General features: G+C 38.6%; 1 protein-coding gene across 5 annotated transcripts in view; it reads right to left on the bottom strand.

Moving 5' to 3' along the window:
• KCNQ5 (potassium voltage-gated channel subfamily Q member 5) overlaps positions 1–18,155 on the bottom strand; it is a 539,817-nt gene that overhangs the window by 167,718 nt on the left and 353,944 nt on the right. For all 5 annotated transcript variants that reach the window (XM_040473946.1, XM_040473947.1, XM_040473948.1 and 2 more), the window contains exon 2: positions 7,750–7,840. In XM_040473946.1, coding sequence (XP_040329880.1) covers positions 7,750–7,840 — 91 coding nt within the window. The remainder of the gene's footprint in view (positions 1–7,749; positions 7,841–18,155) is intronic.

Genomic DNA, 18,155 nt, shown 5'->3' with positions numbered 1-18,155 from the left:
ATTTTATTCATTGCCATGTCCTTAGCACCCAACAGAATGCCTTGCTTGTATGGATGCTGCATAATTATTGTTAAACAAATGAATAAGGGAGGAGATACAATGTCAAGTAACCCATGCCAAAGGAAATTAGAAGGAAGACACAGTTTATTCCAGGAAGAGCAAGTAACTAAATTTGACCCAGGTTTCAAATGGTGGACATTACTTAAGCCTGGAAGGGTAGTAAGGGAAGAGTGTTCTTCCTTCCATTGCCAACCATCTTGGACTCTGTTATTTTCTAGGATCCCTCTGGTGTTCATCATATCACCTTGCTTCTCTCTTTCTCAGCTGAATATACTTTTGTGGAGCTCAGGACATCAGCATTGGCGTGAACCTAATGGAGTGTGGTTCATTCACAGTTCTAAGGATGTCTGCTGCGTTGCTCCTCAAGTCTGGAAACAGAGTTTCTCAGGGTGGCTCTGTGATAGATTGGCCACTTGGTCAGGCACTGATACTCACATGAGAAATATGTAAAGTTCTTGCTTTCCTGACTACAGATGGGGACGTGGTCTTTTTCAGGCACAATTTCATTATCTTTAACTCGAACAAGCCTTTTCTCTGGTATCTGAAATACTTTTCACAGGATAACTTACTATATTATTATCCCTCAGTTAAGATTCAGCGTAGGTGTTAAACTACTCCTGCTCTTTCTTTTCAGTCATCAGCAGATTGATGAGGATTGTTAGTCTCCATGAATCATTTGAAAGTTTATTTGCATTTTTCTTGATGAAAGACAAGCAAAGGAAAATAATTGCAGTTTTCAATGTTCATTGTGGTATTCTGAGAGCTTTCTGCAGTAAATTACAGAGATGTGATAAACATAAAGAAGGATCACTCATTCCTCATATCTGACTGCTTAATATCTCATACTCTGTCACTTCCATTACAAACATACGATTTAATATCCTCAATTGGATTCTTATCCTTATCCTTTGTTATCTTCTCTTATAATGTTTAATGCCAGAACCTTAAATGTAGAGACTTAATGTAATCTTCTACATCAAACCCATATAATTTTATGCACAAACATTTCTACTTTGCAAGGACTAGTACATGTGTTTGTGGCTGATGTTCCACGCTCCTAATACTGATAGATGGGAAGTGGCCACACCTCTAATTCTTCAATGCCATGTTAGATGATGGATGCTTATATAGCAATTAAAAAAAACCCACATGCACCCATATTAGAAAAAGAAAACAAACATGCAACACAGATTAGTTATGTAGTTATTAGCTTTTTAAGGGGACTGTTCACTTTACAAAAGAATTCACTACAGATTTTCTTTAAATAGTAAGCTCCACTAGTGCATTTAGTATATAATTAGATCTGTCGAAATTGGATTCATACACATTCAGGAACTGATTCATTGTGCAAAGAAACAGCAAACCCATGTTTGCTTCACTACATGAAGCAAAACCAGCAAAACTAGCAAATCTGCATATGCTCTGTTTAGAAGGTGCCAAACACCCAGATGTTTGGGAAAACCTGAATATTTGACCATGTGTTTGAGTACTCGACCAGATGCTTTGCACAATCCATTTGTGGTTTGGAGTCTTTCTAACACAGCAGGAGGGTAGAGAAGCAAATATACTGAGACATTCGCTAGCTTCCTTAAAATGATAATGGCATTCTTTTGATTGCTTGTGGTTGGGCAGTTTTAGAAATGACCATCTTCAGAGAAAATTCTACATATAATACACATCACTTTCATTAAGTGGAGAGATCATCTATTTTCAGTGAGTTGAACAACCTGCATTTAAAGCCCTAAAATGACTAGTCTAAAACTAATCTGGAAGGCCAGAAGTTATCCAGTGGAGAGGAACTGCACTCTAAACAGCATTGTTCTTAAGAAGGTGGGATACAAAATGCTAAAATATATGACCTCAGGCTAAGGAAATCAAGACAAACCAAAACAAAACTTTCCACAATAGTTTAACCTGGAAATAGAAGAGTTTCCTTTAACAGCACCACGATAACCTGAGCAATGTGAGCTGGGACTAGAAAATACAACTTTATACTTGACTATTTACCCCACAGATCAGGCTTTTGCTTGTTTACAAAGCAGTATTTAGAATTCTTGATACAAAGAAGTTATAGTGGTCCAAACTGATACACCCATTTATGATAACTTAGTAAGTACACTTTCTATGAAAAAAAAAACTAACTTATTCTAAGTAAAAGGATTGTAGGCATCACTTGACATATATATATATAGAGAGAGAGAGAGCCCAAAAGAAGCCTTACACCTTTGTGATTGCTTCACTGAGCAGCAGCAAACGCACTTTGGTAGTACCTGTCAGTCTTGACTAAGAGGCAGGAGAATATGAGGTTGCTGGCTACTGAGAAGACAGCCCAGGCTTTTCATGAGCCAGGCCTAAGATGGCATCTTGGCTCTGTCTTAGACCCAGCGCATGATCTTGCACAACGTAATTAGCCATTTGGTAAGTGAGAGAACTACTACTTAAATTGAACGTTTTTATGATTTGTTTTTGTTTTAATAAGAATCAACGAGTCGGATAAATGAAAGGCACTTAAAAAAACGCTATCTAGCTCCCCTTCAGTTTTGAAGAATTTTTTTTTTTTAATTTTTTTTCAACGTTTTTATTTATTTTTGGGACAGAGAGAGACAGAGCATGAACGGGGGAGGGGCAGAGAGAGAGGGAGACACAGAATTGGAAGCAGGCTCCAGGCTCCGAGCCATCAGCCCAGAGCCCGACGCGGGGCTCGAACTCCCGGACCGCGAGATCGTGACCTGGCTGAAGTCGGACGCTTAACCGACTGCGCCACCCAGGCGCCCCTTTGAAGAATTTTTTACAAGACATAGGAAATTAACACCAGCTTTGAATTGCCTTCGGTATGTGGGTACACAGTTTTGCATTATAGTCTTGAGTTCATACGTGTTATCCGCAGAGTGAGGGCAGAGCAAGCCATTCTGGCAGATCCAGGTATCCCTGCCTCACGTTGCACCCAGCAGATGCAGATACTGAGGGAAGAACTTACGAAGCCGTGAGCATTTTCATCAGATGCATTTATCAAAGAACTACAACAATAAAAATCTGTTTCATTAGTCACCAAAAGTAAGTGGTTGTTATGAACACAGGCCTCATGGTGAATGTGCGCCATGGAGTCACTTTTAGTTAGATGAACACATTTGTATAGAAAGCTGTCATAGAAAAAAAGAAAGCTGCCATAATTAGCCGTGTTTGTGGTGAGAAAATTCTAGCAAAGATCCTTGTTTTCTATTAGAAAAGCGTGATATTTTCTCAAATGTAGCAATTTCAAATATTCCACTGTTCACTGTCCTTATTAGGCTTCACTAATATGGAAGAACCAGTGGTTACAATATTTGCCAACTTTCTCTGTGCTGAGCCCTGTTCTCAGCACTTGAATTTAACTCATCCTCACAACAACTTTATGAAGTAGGCTGTATTATTATCCACTTTTATTTTTTTTTTTAATTTTTTTTTCAACGTTTATTTATTTTTGGGACAGAGAGAGACAGAGCATGAATGGGGGAGGGGCAGAGAGAGAGGGAGACACAGAATTGGAAACAGGCTCCAGGCTCTGGGCCAGCCCAGAGCCCGACGCGGGGCTCGAACTCACAGAGTGCGAGATCGTGACCTGGCTGAAGTCGGACGCTTAACCGACTGCGCCACCCAGGCGCCCCTTATTATCCACTTTTAACAGACGAGCAAACTAAGGCACAGAGAAGTGGTTTCCCAAAGGCACACATATAAAGAGTGGTAGAAGCAGAATTTGGACTCATTGTACCCAGCTCCAGAGTCTACACCACATTGTTAGGGCTGTGTGCCATGTTTCTGTGGAGAGCCATAAGGGAACTTGGTGCATAGTATGAAACCTCAGTCCACACAACTGGGAAGAATAAAAGAGCAAATTCACACAGAATTTGCGTGTATCCATTTGGCTGGTAACCAAGGCCAGTAAGTCACAAGTTTATAAGTAGCATTGGGAGTGCAATTCTAGATGAGAATGATGAGGCCTCTTCCCTTGGGATGGGAGATGGAGAGCCAAAGACTCTGTGAGAGCAAGACCAAGTCCAAAGACTGGTTCCCTCAAACACAGGTGGAAAGCATGAATGTCACAGAGGGGCTTGGCAAGTTTGTCCAGGAGCCAGCTGGCCTGTCATGTGCTCCGTCAGAAGTGTGGGTGCTTGTTACTTGCACAGAAATGGAATTACAGTTAGAATATGGGAACATCTTTTAAAGTGTTAAAAAAAAGCCCACATGGGACAGAGCTATGAAAAAATATACAACCGTGATGCATGATTTATATAGAGTTGTTCTAAACTTATTTCTCTGGTGCTTTATTTGTGGCCAAAAGTATACAAAAGTGACTTTATTATAAAATTTTGCAAACATTTTAAAAGCCATTCATATGACTATTTGGATGGCAATTCTTTAGATATATTTTATCTTGGGAACTAAAAACATTGCTAGTCAGAGTTGTGTTCTATGAATTCTGTTTGATTAGATGTTCAGAGGATAGACAGACTTTCAAATCAGATTAACTGTCTCAAACATACATATTAAAAGGATAAATGAGATTCCCTAAACCATTAAGAAGGTATCTCTTGGCTTTTTCCAAAATTTTACAACCAACTGAACTTTTATGATATCCTAGATTAACTAATTGTGAAAAAGAATTAAAACATGCATGCTTTTTCATTTTATTAATTACTAAATACAAAAATAAAAACAAAGCTTATACTTGAATTATTTTTTTTTCTACATGATGTATGTGTGTGTGTGTGTGTGTGTGTGTGTGTGTGTGTGTGTGTATTTTAGCATTCACTCAGCTAACTCAGGAGAGCATGAAACCTTTAAATAAAACATATTTCTTGGAGAAATGTTGATGCAGAAGAATAACATCAGGGAAACCTTAGACCTGCAACACAGTCTGCATATTTCTAGGTAGGTTTTAAGAGTGCGCTTTGGTTTAAAACATACACCTTGACCATTTATCCCTATAGTGCAACAATAGGAGAATAAGCAAGAACTCTCCCTAGGGAAGTAGAGCAACCTTTCTGAGAACATGTATCTGCAGCAATTACTGCATTGCTGAAAACAAATGGGACTGGTTTCTGCTTTGCTAAATCCAAAGGCATTCAAGACTGAGGGAGGAAAGAAGACATACAAATGGCCAGCAGGTACTCAATTGAAAAGGTGCTCAATATCAATAATCATCCGTGAAATGCAAATCAAAACCACAGTGAGATACCACCTCACACCTATTAGAATGGCTATTATAAAAAAGACAAGAAAGGATGTGGAGAATAGAGAACTGTTGGTGGGAATGCAATTTGGTGCAGCCACTATGGAAAACCGTATGGAGGCTCTTCAAAAAGTTAAAAATAGAACTGCCATATGATCCAGCAGTCTCACTTCTGGGTATATATCTGAAGAAAACACACACACACACACACACACACACACACACACACACATTGGAATATTATTCAACCTTGAAAAGAAGGAAATCTCACCATTTGTGACAACATGAATGGACCCTGAGGGCCTTATGCCAAGTGAAATAAGTCAGAGAAATAGAAATACTGCATGGTCTCACTTATATGTAGAATCTAAAAAACAAAAAAAACCTGAACTCATAGAAACAGAGAAGACTGGTGGTTGAGGCAGGGAAGGTGAAAGTGGTCCAAGGGCACAGACTTCCAGTTATAAGATAAGTAAGTTTTGAGGATCTAATGCACAGCATGGTGACTATAGTTAACAATAGTGTAGTGTATACTTGAAAACTGCTGAGAGTAGATCTTAGAAGTTTGCATCACAGGCACACACAAAATGGTAACGATATGAGATTATGCAGTGTTAACTAATTTCATTGTGGCAATCATTTTGCAATATATATGTGTATAAAATCATCAAGTGGCATACCTTAAACTTACACAAGGTTATACGTCAATTATATCTGAATAAAGGTGGCACAAAGAAAACAACTGAGGAATATGTGACAATATCTACATTCTTATCTACTCAAATGCACCCTAGTTACTAAACTCTCATGAATTTGTTCACTGCTCAGAAAGTTTTAAAAATCAAGGTAAAAATCAGCTTTGGGATTTTTAGGAATATGTTTCTTTGGACTATTTAGAAACTCATTAGCAAAGGCTGAATTTATGTTTCGGAGATTTGAACGATGTAAACCTAACATTTTGAATCCTTGACCTGATTGTGAAAAATTCCTTTTTATGGGATTCTTAATGCTTGATTCATTCATTCATCATCATTGGTCATGCAGTAGACCAAGTTTTTCATGTTTCTGAGTCTAAAAATCAGATTTACTTTTTCAATCTAAAATTCCTATTTGTAATTCTGTATATGAACTTAAAGGCCAGCTGTGCCTTAGACCTTGGGCTCAGATCATTTGTTGTTATCAAAGGGGTGCATAAGGCTAAAAGCCCAGTTGCTACCCAAATGGAAACCTTGTAAGTGAAGCAAATTCCCAGTGTGCTTTTTGGTCTGTTTTCTATGTTTGGTTTTGAAATAGCATCCTCAACATTAACAATATACCGCTGAGCACAATTTGTATGGAAACAAATTGGGATAGATTGGTTCCAGGCTTAACAATGATTTCTCTCTGATGTAGGATGGAGACTTGATGAAGTCTTGGTAACTTTAAGCACAAACTGGCCAACTGAAAGCATAGGTAGCAGGAACAGCTGCCCTCCAGTCAGTTTATATGAGTTGAGATCTTTCAGTCTTCATCTTCAAGGTAAGGATAATTTTCTTATATTAAATGTTTATTGCTGTACATAACCCATATCTGTTTATTAGGGCACATAAAAGGCAGCTTACCCCATACCCTCTTTTTCTTTCCTTCTATGTAGTCCACAAGGTTTTATAGAAGTGAGTTGTTCCAACTTATAGTTCATTGAGACAGTTCTGAGACTGTCAAGTCTGATATTTTTTTGGACTAAGTGACTGGATCAAAATGGATGTAAATGAACCAAACTTTCAATCAGATGCAATTTGAGTATACAGCGATACAGTTTAGTTGTAATAGAAAGTAAAAGAGCTTAAAAGGCCCAGAATAATTCAGACTAAAATATCTTGGGGTCTTTTTCCATTTTAAAATGAATTGAGCAATTCTGTATGGTTGAGGATTGACAGCATAATGGAAACAGAGCTAACTGCAGAATTTCTTACCAGGCGACTTGTGTTAGCAGCAAAACTCAGAATGTAGTCTGTTGGTCGAAAAGAGCATGAAGGAGCCTTCTGTTTTCTTATGAGGTGCTATATTCTCCTAGTTCTTGGCTAATTACACTTACCTACTGCCACATTGCAGTTACTAGAAAATGCTCTCTACCTTTTAATTTTTAGCAATGTAATGAGAGACCTCATGGATATTTTTATTCTTCTTATAATTTGCTTATTGTAATAAATAAACATAAGTAAAACTGCTTCCAAGTCCTGCCTTCTGGCTTTGATGTAACTGCAACATAAGATATTGCTATGTAATAGTCATGCTGAATATCTGTATACATTCCTGAGGACTGGCTAAAAGGTAAAATGGTAGGCCAATATTTCAGTGATCTTTGAAAGTTTTATACTTCACAGTAACTCTTTTTTTTTTTCTAGATGGAACTTTGTGGTGGGATAAAATGCATAGCATAAATATTATACACAGTTCTTATATAAACTTTATATACATTTTTGCTCATATGTATCACTTACCAGAATCAAGAGGCAACTTGAGGCCAATTTTGTGTGCTCAGGGATGGTGGAAAACACTGACAAAATCAAGCAACCAAAGACAAGGAGAAAACTGTAAAACAACAACAAAAAAAGAGAGAAATCTGATAAGAAACTTGACTTATCATGACAGACTTCATTTCTTTTCTATAGTTTAAAGCACCAGACCCATTTGAAATGGCACTAATTAAATAATAAAAACCTTGGAAGGGACTAGCCATTTTGAATGTCAAAATATAATATGATGTATGGTGCACATAGAGTTCCTTTACAACTTTGTTGATGAAGAGAACTGTGTGTGTGTGTGTGTGTGTGTGTGTGTGTGTGTGTGTGTTGCATGCTGTATTTAAATGTCTGCAACTAAGAATGTGTGAATTTCCCATAAATCCTTTCCCAAGTGGGGATCCTGAGAAAGGCCCCAGTGTGTTCTTGCCATCCTACCCCGGGACTACATGCTGCAGCTGATCTCCTTTCAAAGAGGCAGAATCCACCTCACATGTGGCATCGTTGGTGACCCATCAAGTGTTCTAAGCCACTACTAAGCCACTGGCTCATTTTCACAGTCTAATTTTGTTTATGGATATTTGTCATTCCTTTATAATATTCATAAGAACAGTAAGGGAAGGGAATGGTTTTTTCTGCTACCCATGTATTTTCCATTTCCTTACAAACTGCTAAAGAAATGACTCCTCAGCTCTGTCTATTCATATGGCAGTCATAGGGGACAGAAGTGAGAAGCAGCATTTTCTACCAATCAATCTACAGACATTTTCATTCTTAAAATTGTGGTACTCTCAAGATCTAGAGGGGGAGCTGAGTTCCCAAGGAAAATGTCTAATTAAAAGAGAAGGCTCTGTTTTTTTTTTTTAAAGTTTATTTATTTATTTTGAGAGAGACAGAGCCCGCATGAGTGGGGGAGGGGCAGAGAGAGAACCGAGACAGAGAATCCCAAGCAGGCTGTTTGCTGGGCTCAAACTCCTGACAAACCATGAGATCATGACCTGAACTGAAACCAAGAGTTAGACACTTAACCAACTGAGTCACCCAGGCACCCTGGAGAAGCCTCTGTTCTAAAGTTGAAGTTACTTATCCTGAAATGCAAGATTGAAAACAATAACAACAACAAAACACCAATCCCTGAGCTACTTGCTCTAGGACATACTTTTTACTTTTACCTATCTCTGGGAAGCTCATAGAGTAATCTCCCCTAAAATACCAGTTTCCACATTATTTTTTTTAATGTTTATTTATTTTGAGATAGAGACAGAGAGAGCATGAGTCCGGGAGAGGCAGAGAGAGAGAGGGAGAGAGAATCCCAAGTAGGCTCCTTCCTCACTGACAGCATGGGGCCCCATATGGGGCTCAATCTCATGAACCATGAGATCATGACCTGAGCTGAAATCAAGAGCTTAACCTCCCAGTTGCCCCAGTTTCCACATTCTTTTGTATGGCAGTGGAGTTCGTCCATGTCTCCTTTCGGCTTGCCCTGACAAGTCGTCCAAGTCTTTCTATAGCATTTGACTGGGAACTCCCAAGGACCTATAGCCAGGGATTGGTAAATTGTGGCCTAGGGAACAAATTTGGCTCTTGAAGTCTGTTTTTTGTAAATAAAGTTTTATTGTCACATAGCTACATTCATTTGCTTATGTATTGTCTACAGTGGCTTTCACGCTACAGCTACAGAGCTAAGTAGCTGTGGCAGAGACAGTATGGCACATGAGACTAACATATGGACTCTCTGACCCTTTAGAGGAAAAGTTTGTGGACCTTTCGCTGATACCATGTATTCTTTATTTCTTTATACCTATCCCAAAACAGAATCAAGTTGAAGCTCATAACTGCCTATGTTCTGTATGCTGGTAACAATGACTAACATTCATAGAGGGTTTCCTATATGCTGGATATGGTGCTAAGCCACTTTCACATGTGTTATCCATGTTATCCTCACAAATAGAAATATCACTATTCCTATTTTACAGATATGAAAACTGAGAATTAAGAACATTTTTTAACTCATCCAAGACTGTGTAGCAGAAAGAGGGTTCCAACATTGTTTGTCCTTGAGCTGCCGCAGAGTGTTGCTGAATAAGTGTGGATAGATAAGAATGGCAGTAACATTCTTGGTTCTGCAAGACTTTTGGGGATACCTCTATATCTCTTCAAACTGAGAGGGAAGGAGTTATCATTTCAAATAGATGAGTCTCGAAGGAGGAGTCTACTAGTGAAAAAAACCTAGTATACTTTGTTAATAACAACTCACCATACTTTTCACTCCTGTATCTAACAATTCAGGATACTTTGAATTACACCTTAAATTGGCCTTCATGAAATGGAAATTGTAAGCCAGAAATGAAATTCCAGTGCACCTACAAACCTCTAAGCTACTAATGAGAAAATGAAATTCAGCGATCACTAAGATAGTTGGGAGGATGATACGACATCAAATAAAGACAGTGACAGATGTTTCCCCTCTTGTGAGTGGCTGTTATCTAGGCATGCTCTCTGAATCCAGGCTGACCAGAAACCATTAGAAAAAGCAAGCAGGGCATTATTTAATCACTAAGGTATCTTCTTCCTCCAAGAGCATCCCAATGGTAGTAGCTTCATGATCTCTGCGTTTGTGTTCAAAACAGATCTATACCATGAGTCCTTTGCTAGTTCCTTCTTCGATAATATTTGGGTGCTGTTTAAACTTTTTCCTTCATGCCACTACTTTGCCCCTTTTCTTTCTTGAGCCAGTCTTTTTTTTTTAAGTTTATTTATTTTGAGAGAGAGAGAGAGAGAGAGAGAGAGAGAGAGAGAGAGCAGGGGTAGGTAAAGAGAGAGAGTGAGCATGCAGGGGAGAGGGAGAGAGAGAGTGGGAGAGAGAAAGAGAGAGAGAGGGAGAGAATCCCAAGTTCTATGCCATTAGTGCAGAGTCTGATGTGGGACTTGAACTCACAAACCATGAGATCATGACCTGTGCCGAAACTAGGAGTCAAAACACCTAACCAACTGAGCCACCCAGGTGCCCCTTTCTTGAGCCAATCTTACCTCCTTTCTAACAAGCATAGTTTCCGAACTAGAATTTCTATAGGAGCCATCTGAAGACAGCAAGCCAAAGACCTTCACTGCTCAGGCTGCCCAAAGGGCTATCGATAGACAAATACATTCATTAATTCATTAATTCCTCCTTCCCTCAACCATTCATCCATTTAGTCAACCAGCAAATATTAAGTATATAATACTAGGCTGAGTGATGGGGATACAATAATAAGATTTTTTTTGCCTTGACAGAGTTTAGGGTCTGTTGAGGTATAAAGAGTAATAAACAGAAAATTAAATAAATATGAAATTTATTAAATTATTTTAATGTAAATGAATTCAATTTAAATTAAATTAAATAATATTAAATAAATAAACGTTCAGCAGATGTAAACAGAAAATTAGAATTCTGAGTGATGACTGCAAAGACTGGGAAAATATAGGGGACAACAGGAATATGCAGGAAAGGAGGGGTTAGGTAGGACTGGTTACTCCGTTAGTGGAGTTGAGTCAAAGTAAAAATGTGGGCCCTTTGTTGAAAAACTATCTCAAGATGTTAAAAAAAAATTTCAAGATGCTGACAGCAAAGTATGGCACCAACTGTGGCAACCTTCTAAGTGCTGGGCTCCATGGGAACACACAGGTTGCATAAGCATGAAGCCAGACTTGGGGTTAGGAAGCCTTGCCGGCAAAAATGATGGCCAAACTGAGCCCCGAATGCCCAGCAGGAGTTAGCACAATGATTGGAATGGCCGGGGAGGAAGGAGCACTCTAGTGCATGAGACTGTGTGGGTGGAAGGCCAAGTGCAAGCACAGCATCACTAAAATTTACCAATTAATCAATAAATCGAGTCAGTGAACACGTGCTAGCTAGCTTATCCTTCAGTAGTACATGAAAAGTGTAAAGTGGGTCATCCCAGCAAATTCATTTTTTGCATAGGAATCATTTCAGTTCAGTTGAAAACATACACTGAGTACTCATTGTAAAAATGGTGTGCCTAACACTACTGAGGTACAAGGGATAAATTAAAGCAGTCTATTTTTAAGGGATTAAAAATCTAATGCAGCTGGAATTTAAATAGAAACTTTAAAAAATCTAATTTGGTTGGTAAGATGAACATATAGTAGTCCCTCCCTTATCTGTGGTTTTGCCTTTCACGGTTTCAGTTACCAGTGGTCAACCATAGTACGGAAGCCGATGATCCTATACATTTTAAGAATTTTTTTAATGTTTATTTATTTTTGAGAGAGAGAGAGCATGAGTGGGTGAGGGGCAGAGAGAGAGGGAGACACAGAGTCCAAAGTAGGTTCTGAGCTGTCAGCACAGCCTGACGCGGGGCTCAAAACCACAAACCATGAGATCATGACCTAAGCTGATGTCAGAAGCTTAACCGAGAGCCACCCAGGTGCCCCTAGATGATTCTATTTCTGAAAGGTATCCTAAGACTACATCACAATGCTGGTGTCAGTCGCCTCACTTCACCTATCACAGAGGCATTTTATCACTTTATATCATCACAAGAAGGAGAAGGTTGAGTACAGTATTTTGAGAGAGAGGGAGAGACCAAATTTATATAACTTTTATTACAGAATATTATTATAATTGTTCTATTTTATTATTTATTATTGTTTACCTCTTACTGTGAATAATTTATAACTTAAACTTTACCATGGGTCTGTTTGTATAGGAAAAACATAGGATGTATAAGGTTTGGTACTATCCATTATTTCAGGCATCCCCGGTGTTCCCTGCAGTTAAGGGGAGACTACTGTACTGGATCATAATGAAGGGTAGAGGCAACACCAGTTTAAAGGGATGGAAGTACTTTTTTCCTAGAGGAAATGAACGCAGAGAACACGCTCTCCTAGGGAAAGTGCAGGCCGAGCATATAAGGTTTAGGCAAATAAACATAAAGGATATTTGGGGAACATTTCCTGATCTTGGAGAATGACATCATGGGGAATAACAAATACATTCTGCTACTAATTGGATTTTGGTAGTATTTCCAGAGAGACTCCCTGGCTGGAGAAAGCAGTGAACTGACACAGAATGACCCCTTTGAGGTGACAGTGTTCAGACGCTGGGCTCATTGGCAGTGACATGGTAGACCACTGGGGTGTGAGTGTGGCTCTGCTGACACCATTGCTCTTGAGGGTCTCACACAGATCTATGCTGACAACTGACCACTACCCCACTCCATCTCTCTACCGATTGAATAAAATTGGAAGCAGTGGCAAGAGTCACTGGATGCAGAGTGTCTTAATCCAGGGTCCATGAACTTCCAAGGGGTCTGTGGATAGAAGTTAGGAGGGCTGTGAGCATGGATGGGAAAAAAATGACCTCTTTGTCACGAACTATGGCAACAAACCACGATGGTATTAGCAGTACTTGTGACTTTGTTACTCATAGAAGGCACAGATATTGTCATGTCCCATTTCATAGTTGTAGATGAAACCATAATTGTTTCATCTTGCATACATATTTTGCTCATTGCTAGTTCAAGATTATTTATGGTAGTTATTAGAGCCACTGCTAGGTTTATAAAAAATGTATTAATAAAAAAGTATAGATATTACTATACCAGAAAATTGCTCAAATTATTAATAACAGTATTTCAATATAATTTTTTTCTCTTACAATCACATGTATTTTATACATTTAAAAACATTATTCTTAGGAATGGTTCATAAGCTTCACCAGACTGCTGAAGGATCAATGACACACACACAAAAATTAGGTACTTATAGTGGAAGATTAGGAAGGCAGGAGCTGGGTGCCAGAGAATGGCCCATTTTGGCATGAGTCACCAACTTAGGTAAGTTTTAAGATCAGTTTGAAAAAATATGGACATTTTTGTTTTAAATATTAATCCTGAGATATCCTATAACAGCTATCGGCCTTTGTTTTGCCAAAAGCAATAATTTATATGTTATTTCTGAGGAAATTATCTTTAATGCAGACCTTTGTCTAAAACTTTAGACGGCAAAGATTATTGTATGCATAGAAGGATATTTATGATACAAAAATATTACCAGTTCAAAGGCCTCTATCACTCAAGAAAACTACCATCAACTTTTTCTGTGGGTTAATTAAGAATCAATTTGTCAGGTTTAATTCGGCAAAAAATAAAACACAACAAAAAAGCTTTACCTGGAAATATCATGGATGCTTAAGGAACAGATGATGTCCAGCTTCCAGAACTTGTGCTTTAAGCATGGGTTCATTTAGCAAGAATTAAAATGATGTGAAAATAAAGCATTCGGAAAAGCTCTGCTGATGTTTGCCAAATGAACCATGGCAAGTTACACAATGTCATTCACACAAACACACAACCCCCGGCCACTCACAAGCAATTATGAATAATGCAACGAAGACAGGAGAAATGGAGCTGATGTTTACAGTAGACATTTCAATGAACTTAGCTCAACGAGGAGGCAAATTAACAGCATGGGCTTTGCAGACTGAAACTACCACACATTTCCACCTAGCAAGTGTTTTTTGCAAGTATTTTGGTGGATGATAAGCTCTCCATAGTATAACTGTCCATGTCAGTCAACTATGAAGAAAGCATTAAGGGAGGGGAGGTCTTTAATGTCTTAAGTGGAATGGAATCATGGGCTTAAAATAAAGAATGCTAACAGGAAGCAGATAGAGAGCTTTGTTTTTGTTTTTTTTTCAAGAAAACAATTCTTCAGAAATATCCTCTGAAGGAAATTTAGCCCTGCCTTTGATTTTTCATACATTTTTAAGTATTGCTGTGATAAAGTGTGTGTTTCAGTACATGTGATGGAAAGCCTCGTGAGTGCATCATGAATTAGGATGACTGGAGTACACATGCTAACATTAGCGACCAAACATGACCCACTGGCTGACATGACTTACCTAGAAGATGTGCCGCCTACTGAAATCAAAGCCTCATTATCAGAGGACTGGCTGGAGCCCACTTTTCTCTTCCATCCTCCTAAGTTTACCCCTTCTTTCTAAACTTGGCATTTTGCAAAATGTCCTTTCTGCATAATTTTTCCATAAAGGAAGGGCATTTTGCACATGAAATCTATCCACAGCACACTCAGCTTCCATTGCAAAGCAATGAAAATTAAATATGACATTTTTGGTGTCTTTAAAGGTGATTTGGAATATTTGATTAAAAGCACTGCATGCAAAAACTTGAAACTAAAAAAAAAAAAAACACACTGCATGATTCTGCTTTTCAGGTGCAATGAGCTCTAAATATTAATAAAGACCCTAATCAATAAATACTATCACTGTAATCTCTGTGAATTTGCAAAAATAGGGTCATCAGCTAACAGTTTTAAAAAACGAAATGTGGCATTTTACCTGTGTGGTGTTACGAGGAAATTAGAGGGTATGGGAACTAGCTGTTTCTGCTTGCATAGTATGTTTCTGTAGAGGACTATGGGTAATGGAGATGAACTAAAACAAGGCAATAGAACCCATCAGCACTTCAAGAGCGTCCCCTCAGAGCAGCCCCCGGAACTGACTAACCACAGGCAGAGGACATGCTCAGTCTGATTCTCACCCCAGGATCAGGGAATCCTTGTGGTTTGAAGGATTTCTGACTGAGCTCCCTCTCTAGACGGGGATTAGTTTTAAAACATTACGGATAGATGATTGTGAAGTTCCTCTTTGAGCCTTTCCAGTGTCCAGAACTCTCCCAACACTAAGGCAGCACAGTACTGGCATAGCCCACGCTACTGTGGGAAGACTACTTCCCCTCTGATTCAAGTCTCCTTATTCATGCCCTTTACTTACAGGTCCTGGGTCAGGCTCTGGACTACAAGCACATGTGTTCCCTCCTCCAAGTGTTAGTTTTTCAGATATTTGGGGCTGGTTTTATCCTCATGACCTTCCTGTCAGTCTTCAGATTACACTCAGCTCAGTTCTTTGTCTACTAAGCATATGAAACAATGTCCACATCTGTCAATCTCGCTGTCACTATTCTTTATTATTATTATTGATATAATTTATTGTCAAGTTAATTAAAATACAGTGTATACAGTGTACTTTTGGTTTCAGGGAGAAGATTCCCATGATCCATCGCTTACATACAACACCCGGTGCTCATCCCAACACGTGCCCTCCTCAATGCCCTGTCACTGTTCTTTACACATACGCAGTTTAGTCCTACATCTCTCCAAGTTTGATACAGGCCCATTGTTATTCTCGCATCTAAGCAAAAGATTTAAGATTTAGCTGTCAACATAAAGTATCTGTACTGTCACTTCTTGCCAGGGAATCCAAATTCAAATTCTTCAGTGCTCAGTTACCAGCAAAAGTTTGGTTTCAAAAAGGACTGTCTTGGAGATATAGATTTCCTTCTTTTCCTGCATCTTTCCCACCACAGCACAGGGTCTAGAGCAAACATGACTCATGACAACCTGTGTATTTTAACCTAATTGCCTTGATCACTCATGGAATTGCAATTGCTTTCACTAAACTGTGATTTTTTGCTATTTTCTTTTTAAAAATTATTTATTTATTTTTTAAAGTTTATTTAGTTTCAGAGAGAGAGAGAGAGAGAGAGAGAGAGACAGCATGAGTTGGGGAAGGGGAGAGAGAGAGAGAGGGAGAGAGATAATCCCAAGCAGGCTCCACACTGTCAGCCCAGAGCCTGACGTGGGGCTGGAACTCACAAAACCGTGAGATCATGAGATCATGAGATCATGAGACAGGAACTGAAATCAAGAGTCAGACGCTTAATCAACTGAGCCACCCATGTGCCCCAAGGTTTTGCTATTTTCTTGAAGAACAAAAAACATTTAACCAATTTACCATTTATAAGAGTTTCTCTGCACTTCACACTGTATTTGTTCAATGAGGTATCATGTGAAAATTTAGAAAATTCTTCTCCAGGAGATTTTTCTTGCAATATGGTGAATAAATTTGGCTACTTCTAATGAGTTTCTGTTGCTGGGTCTGGATTTATTATGTTAGAAGCCATCAAAGGATTTGTGGATGAAATTGAAGAACTTTTATTAATTAACTGGAATAAATCTTGAAAACTATAATAGGAGCCAAATGACCAGAGAAAGGAAAATATTCTGAGTGTCAAAAAAAAAAGAGGAAAGTAGGGACCCTGGATTTTGTTGTATATTGATAAGCTCAATTACAACTCCTAGAAATTCTCCAGATAGAATATTAAGCAAATGATTTCTAATCAATTCAAATGGATGACTGTGGTTCCTAAAGAGAAACACAAGTTCACCAAGAGCAAGAAACACTAAACTATGCTCATTTCCTAATTTGATAAGTTTGCCTGCTTGCTCTATCAGGGGAATAGAGCAGATGAAATGTCTTGATTTCAGCAAAGCACTGGGAAGTGTTTTATTATATCCTTGAGGGAAAGAAGGAGAAATTCAGGCAGGACGATGTGACTCTTATGAGGATCTGTACCTTGTGTTGGAAGTCTCCAGAGATGAGCCATGGTTTTTTGTAAGAAAACTCTGAAGATGAGTGAAATCCCATAATCCATCAAGCCAATGCATCATCTGTTGCTTTTTGAAAAAATTATGAGATTTTACTTTATGGAGACAGTGATCTTTGGATGTATGTTTCTCCTTGCCTTGGCTGCTAGGAAGCTCAGAGGTGAATTTGTGACCTATGTTAATAATGACACAGATTTTTTCCGGTATACCTATCTATGGATTAACTTCATTCCTGACCTGTTTATATTATCCTATCATTAACTTACCTTCATTGTATTATTTCACAAATATTTGCAGGCACTGGAAACTCAGGGATGGTCTGTGCCTAATAGGGTTTTCAATTTAGTGGGAAGACAGACTTTTGCTTATTCTTAACCACTTATACCATACGTATTTTGTTAGCAGTCTCAAGTCCTTTCTAAATGATACAGGGTTTGGGGGTATACCTGACTAACGACAAAAAGTGATAAATATGTGGTTTTGTCTATCACTACTTTTTCCTTGAAATGGAAGTATTAATGCAGCCTAAAGTTATAGTACTTTTGGGGGTGCCTGGGTGGCTCAGTCGGTTAAGTGCCTGACTTCGGCTCAGGTCATGATCTCATAGTTTGTGGATTCCAGCCCCATGTGGAGCTCTGCACTGACAGTGAAGAGCCTGCTTGGGATTCTCTTTCTCTCCTTCTCTCTCTACCCCTTCCTGACTCACGCTTTCTCTCTCTCTCAAAATAAATAAATAAAGTTACAGTATTTTTAAAGAAGCAAATGACAACATTGGCTCAAATTTAACTTCATGTAAACCAAACTTATGAGATGTCTCTCCGTTGGATTACTGAAAAGTTTTTTACACTTGTTATTTTTACATTTTATTATGTTAATCTTGATTCATTTATTCCCAGCATGAGCTACCAACTCCCTAC

Source organism: Herpailurus yagouaroundi, unplaced genomic scaffold (assembly GCF_014898765.1).
Source record: "Herpailurus yagouaroundi ecotype Mexico unplaced genomic scaffold, PumYag 139, whole genome shotgun sequence".
Lineage (NCBI taxonomy): Eukaryota > Metazoa > Chordata > Mammalia > Carnivora > Felidae > Herpailurus > Herpailurus yagouaroundi.
The sequence above is the reverse complement of the archived record's forward strand: the minus strand, read 5'-3'. Positions and strand labels throughout refer to the sequence as shown.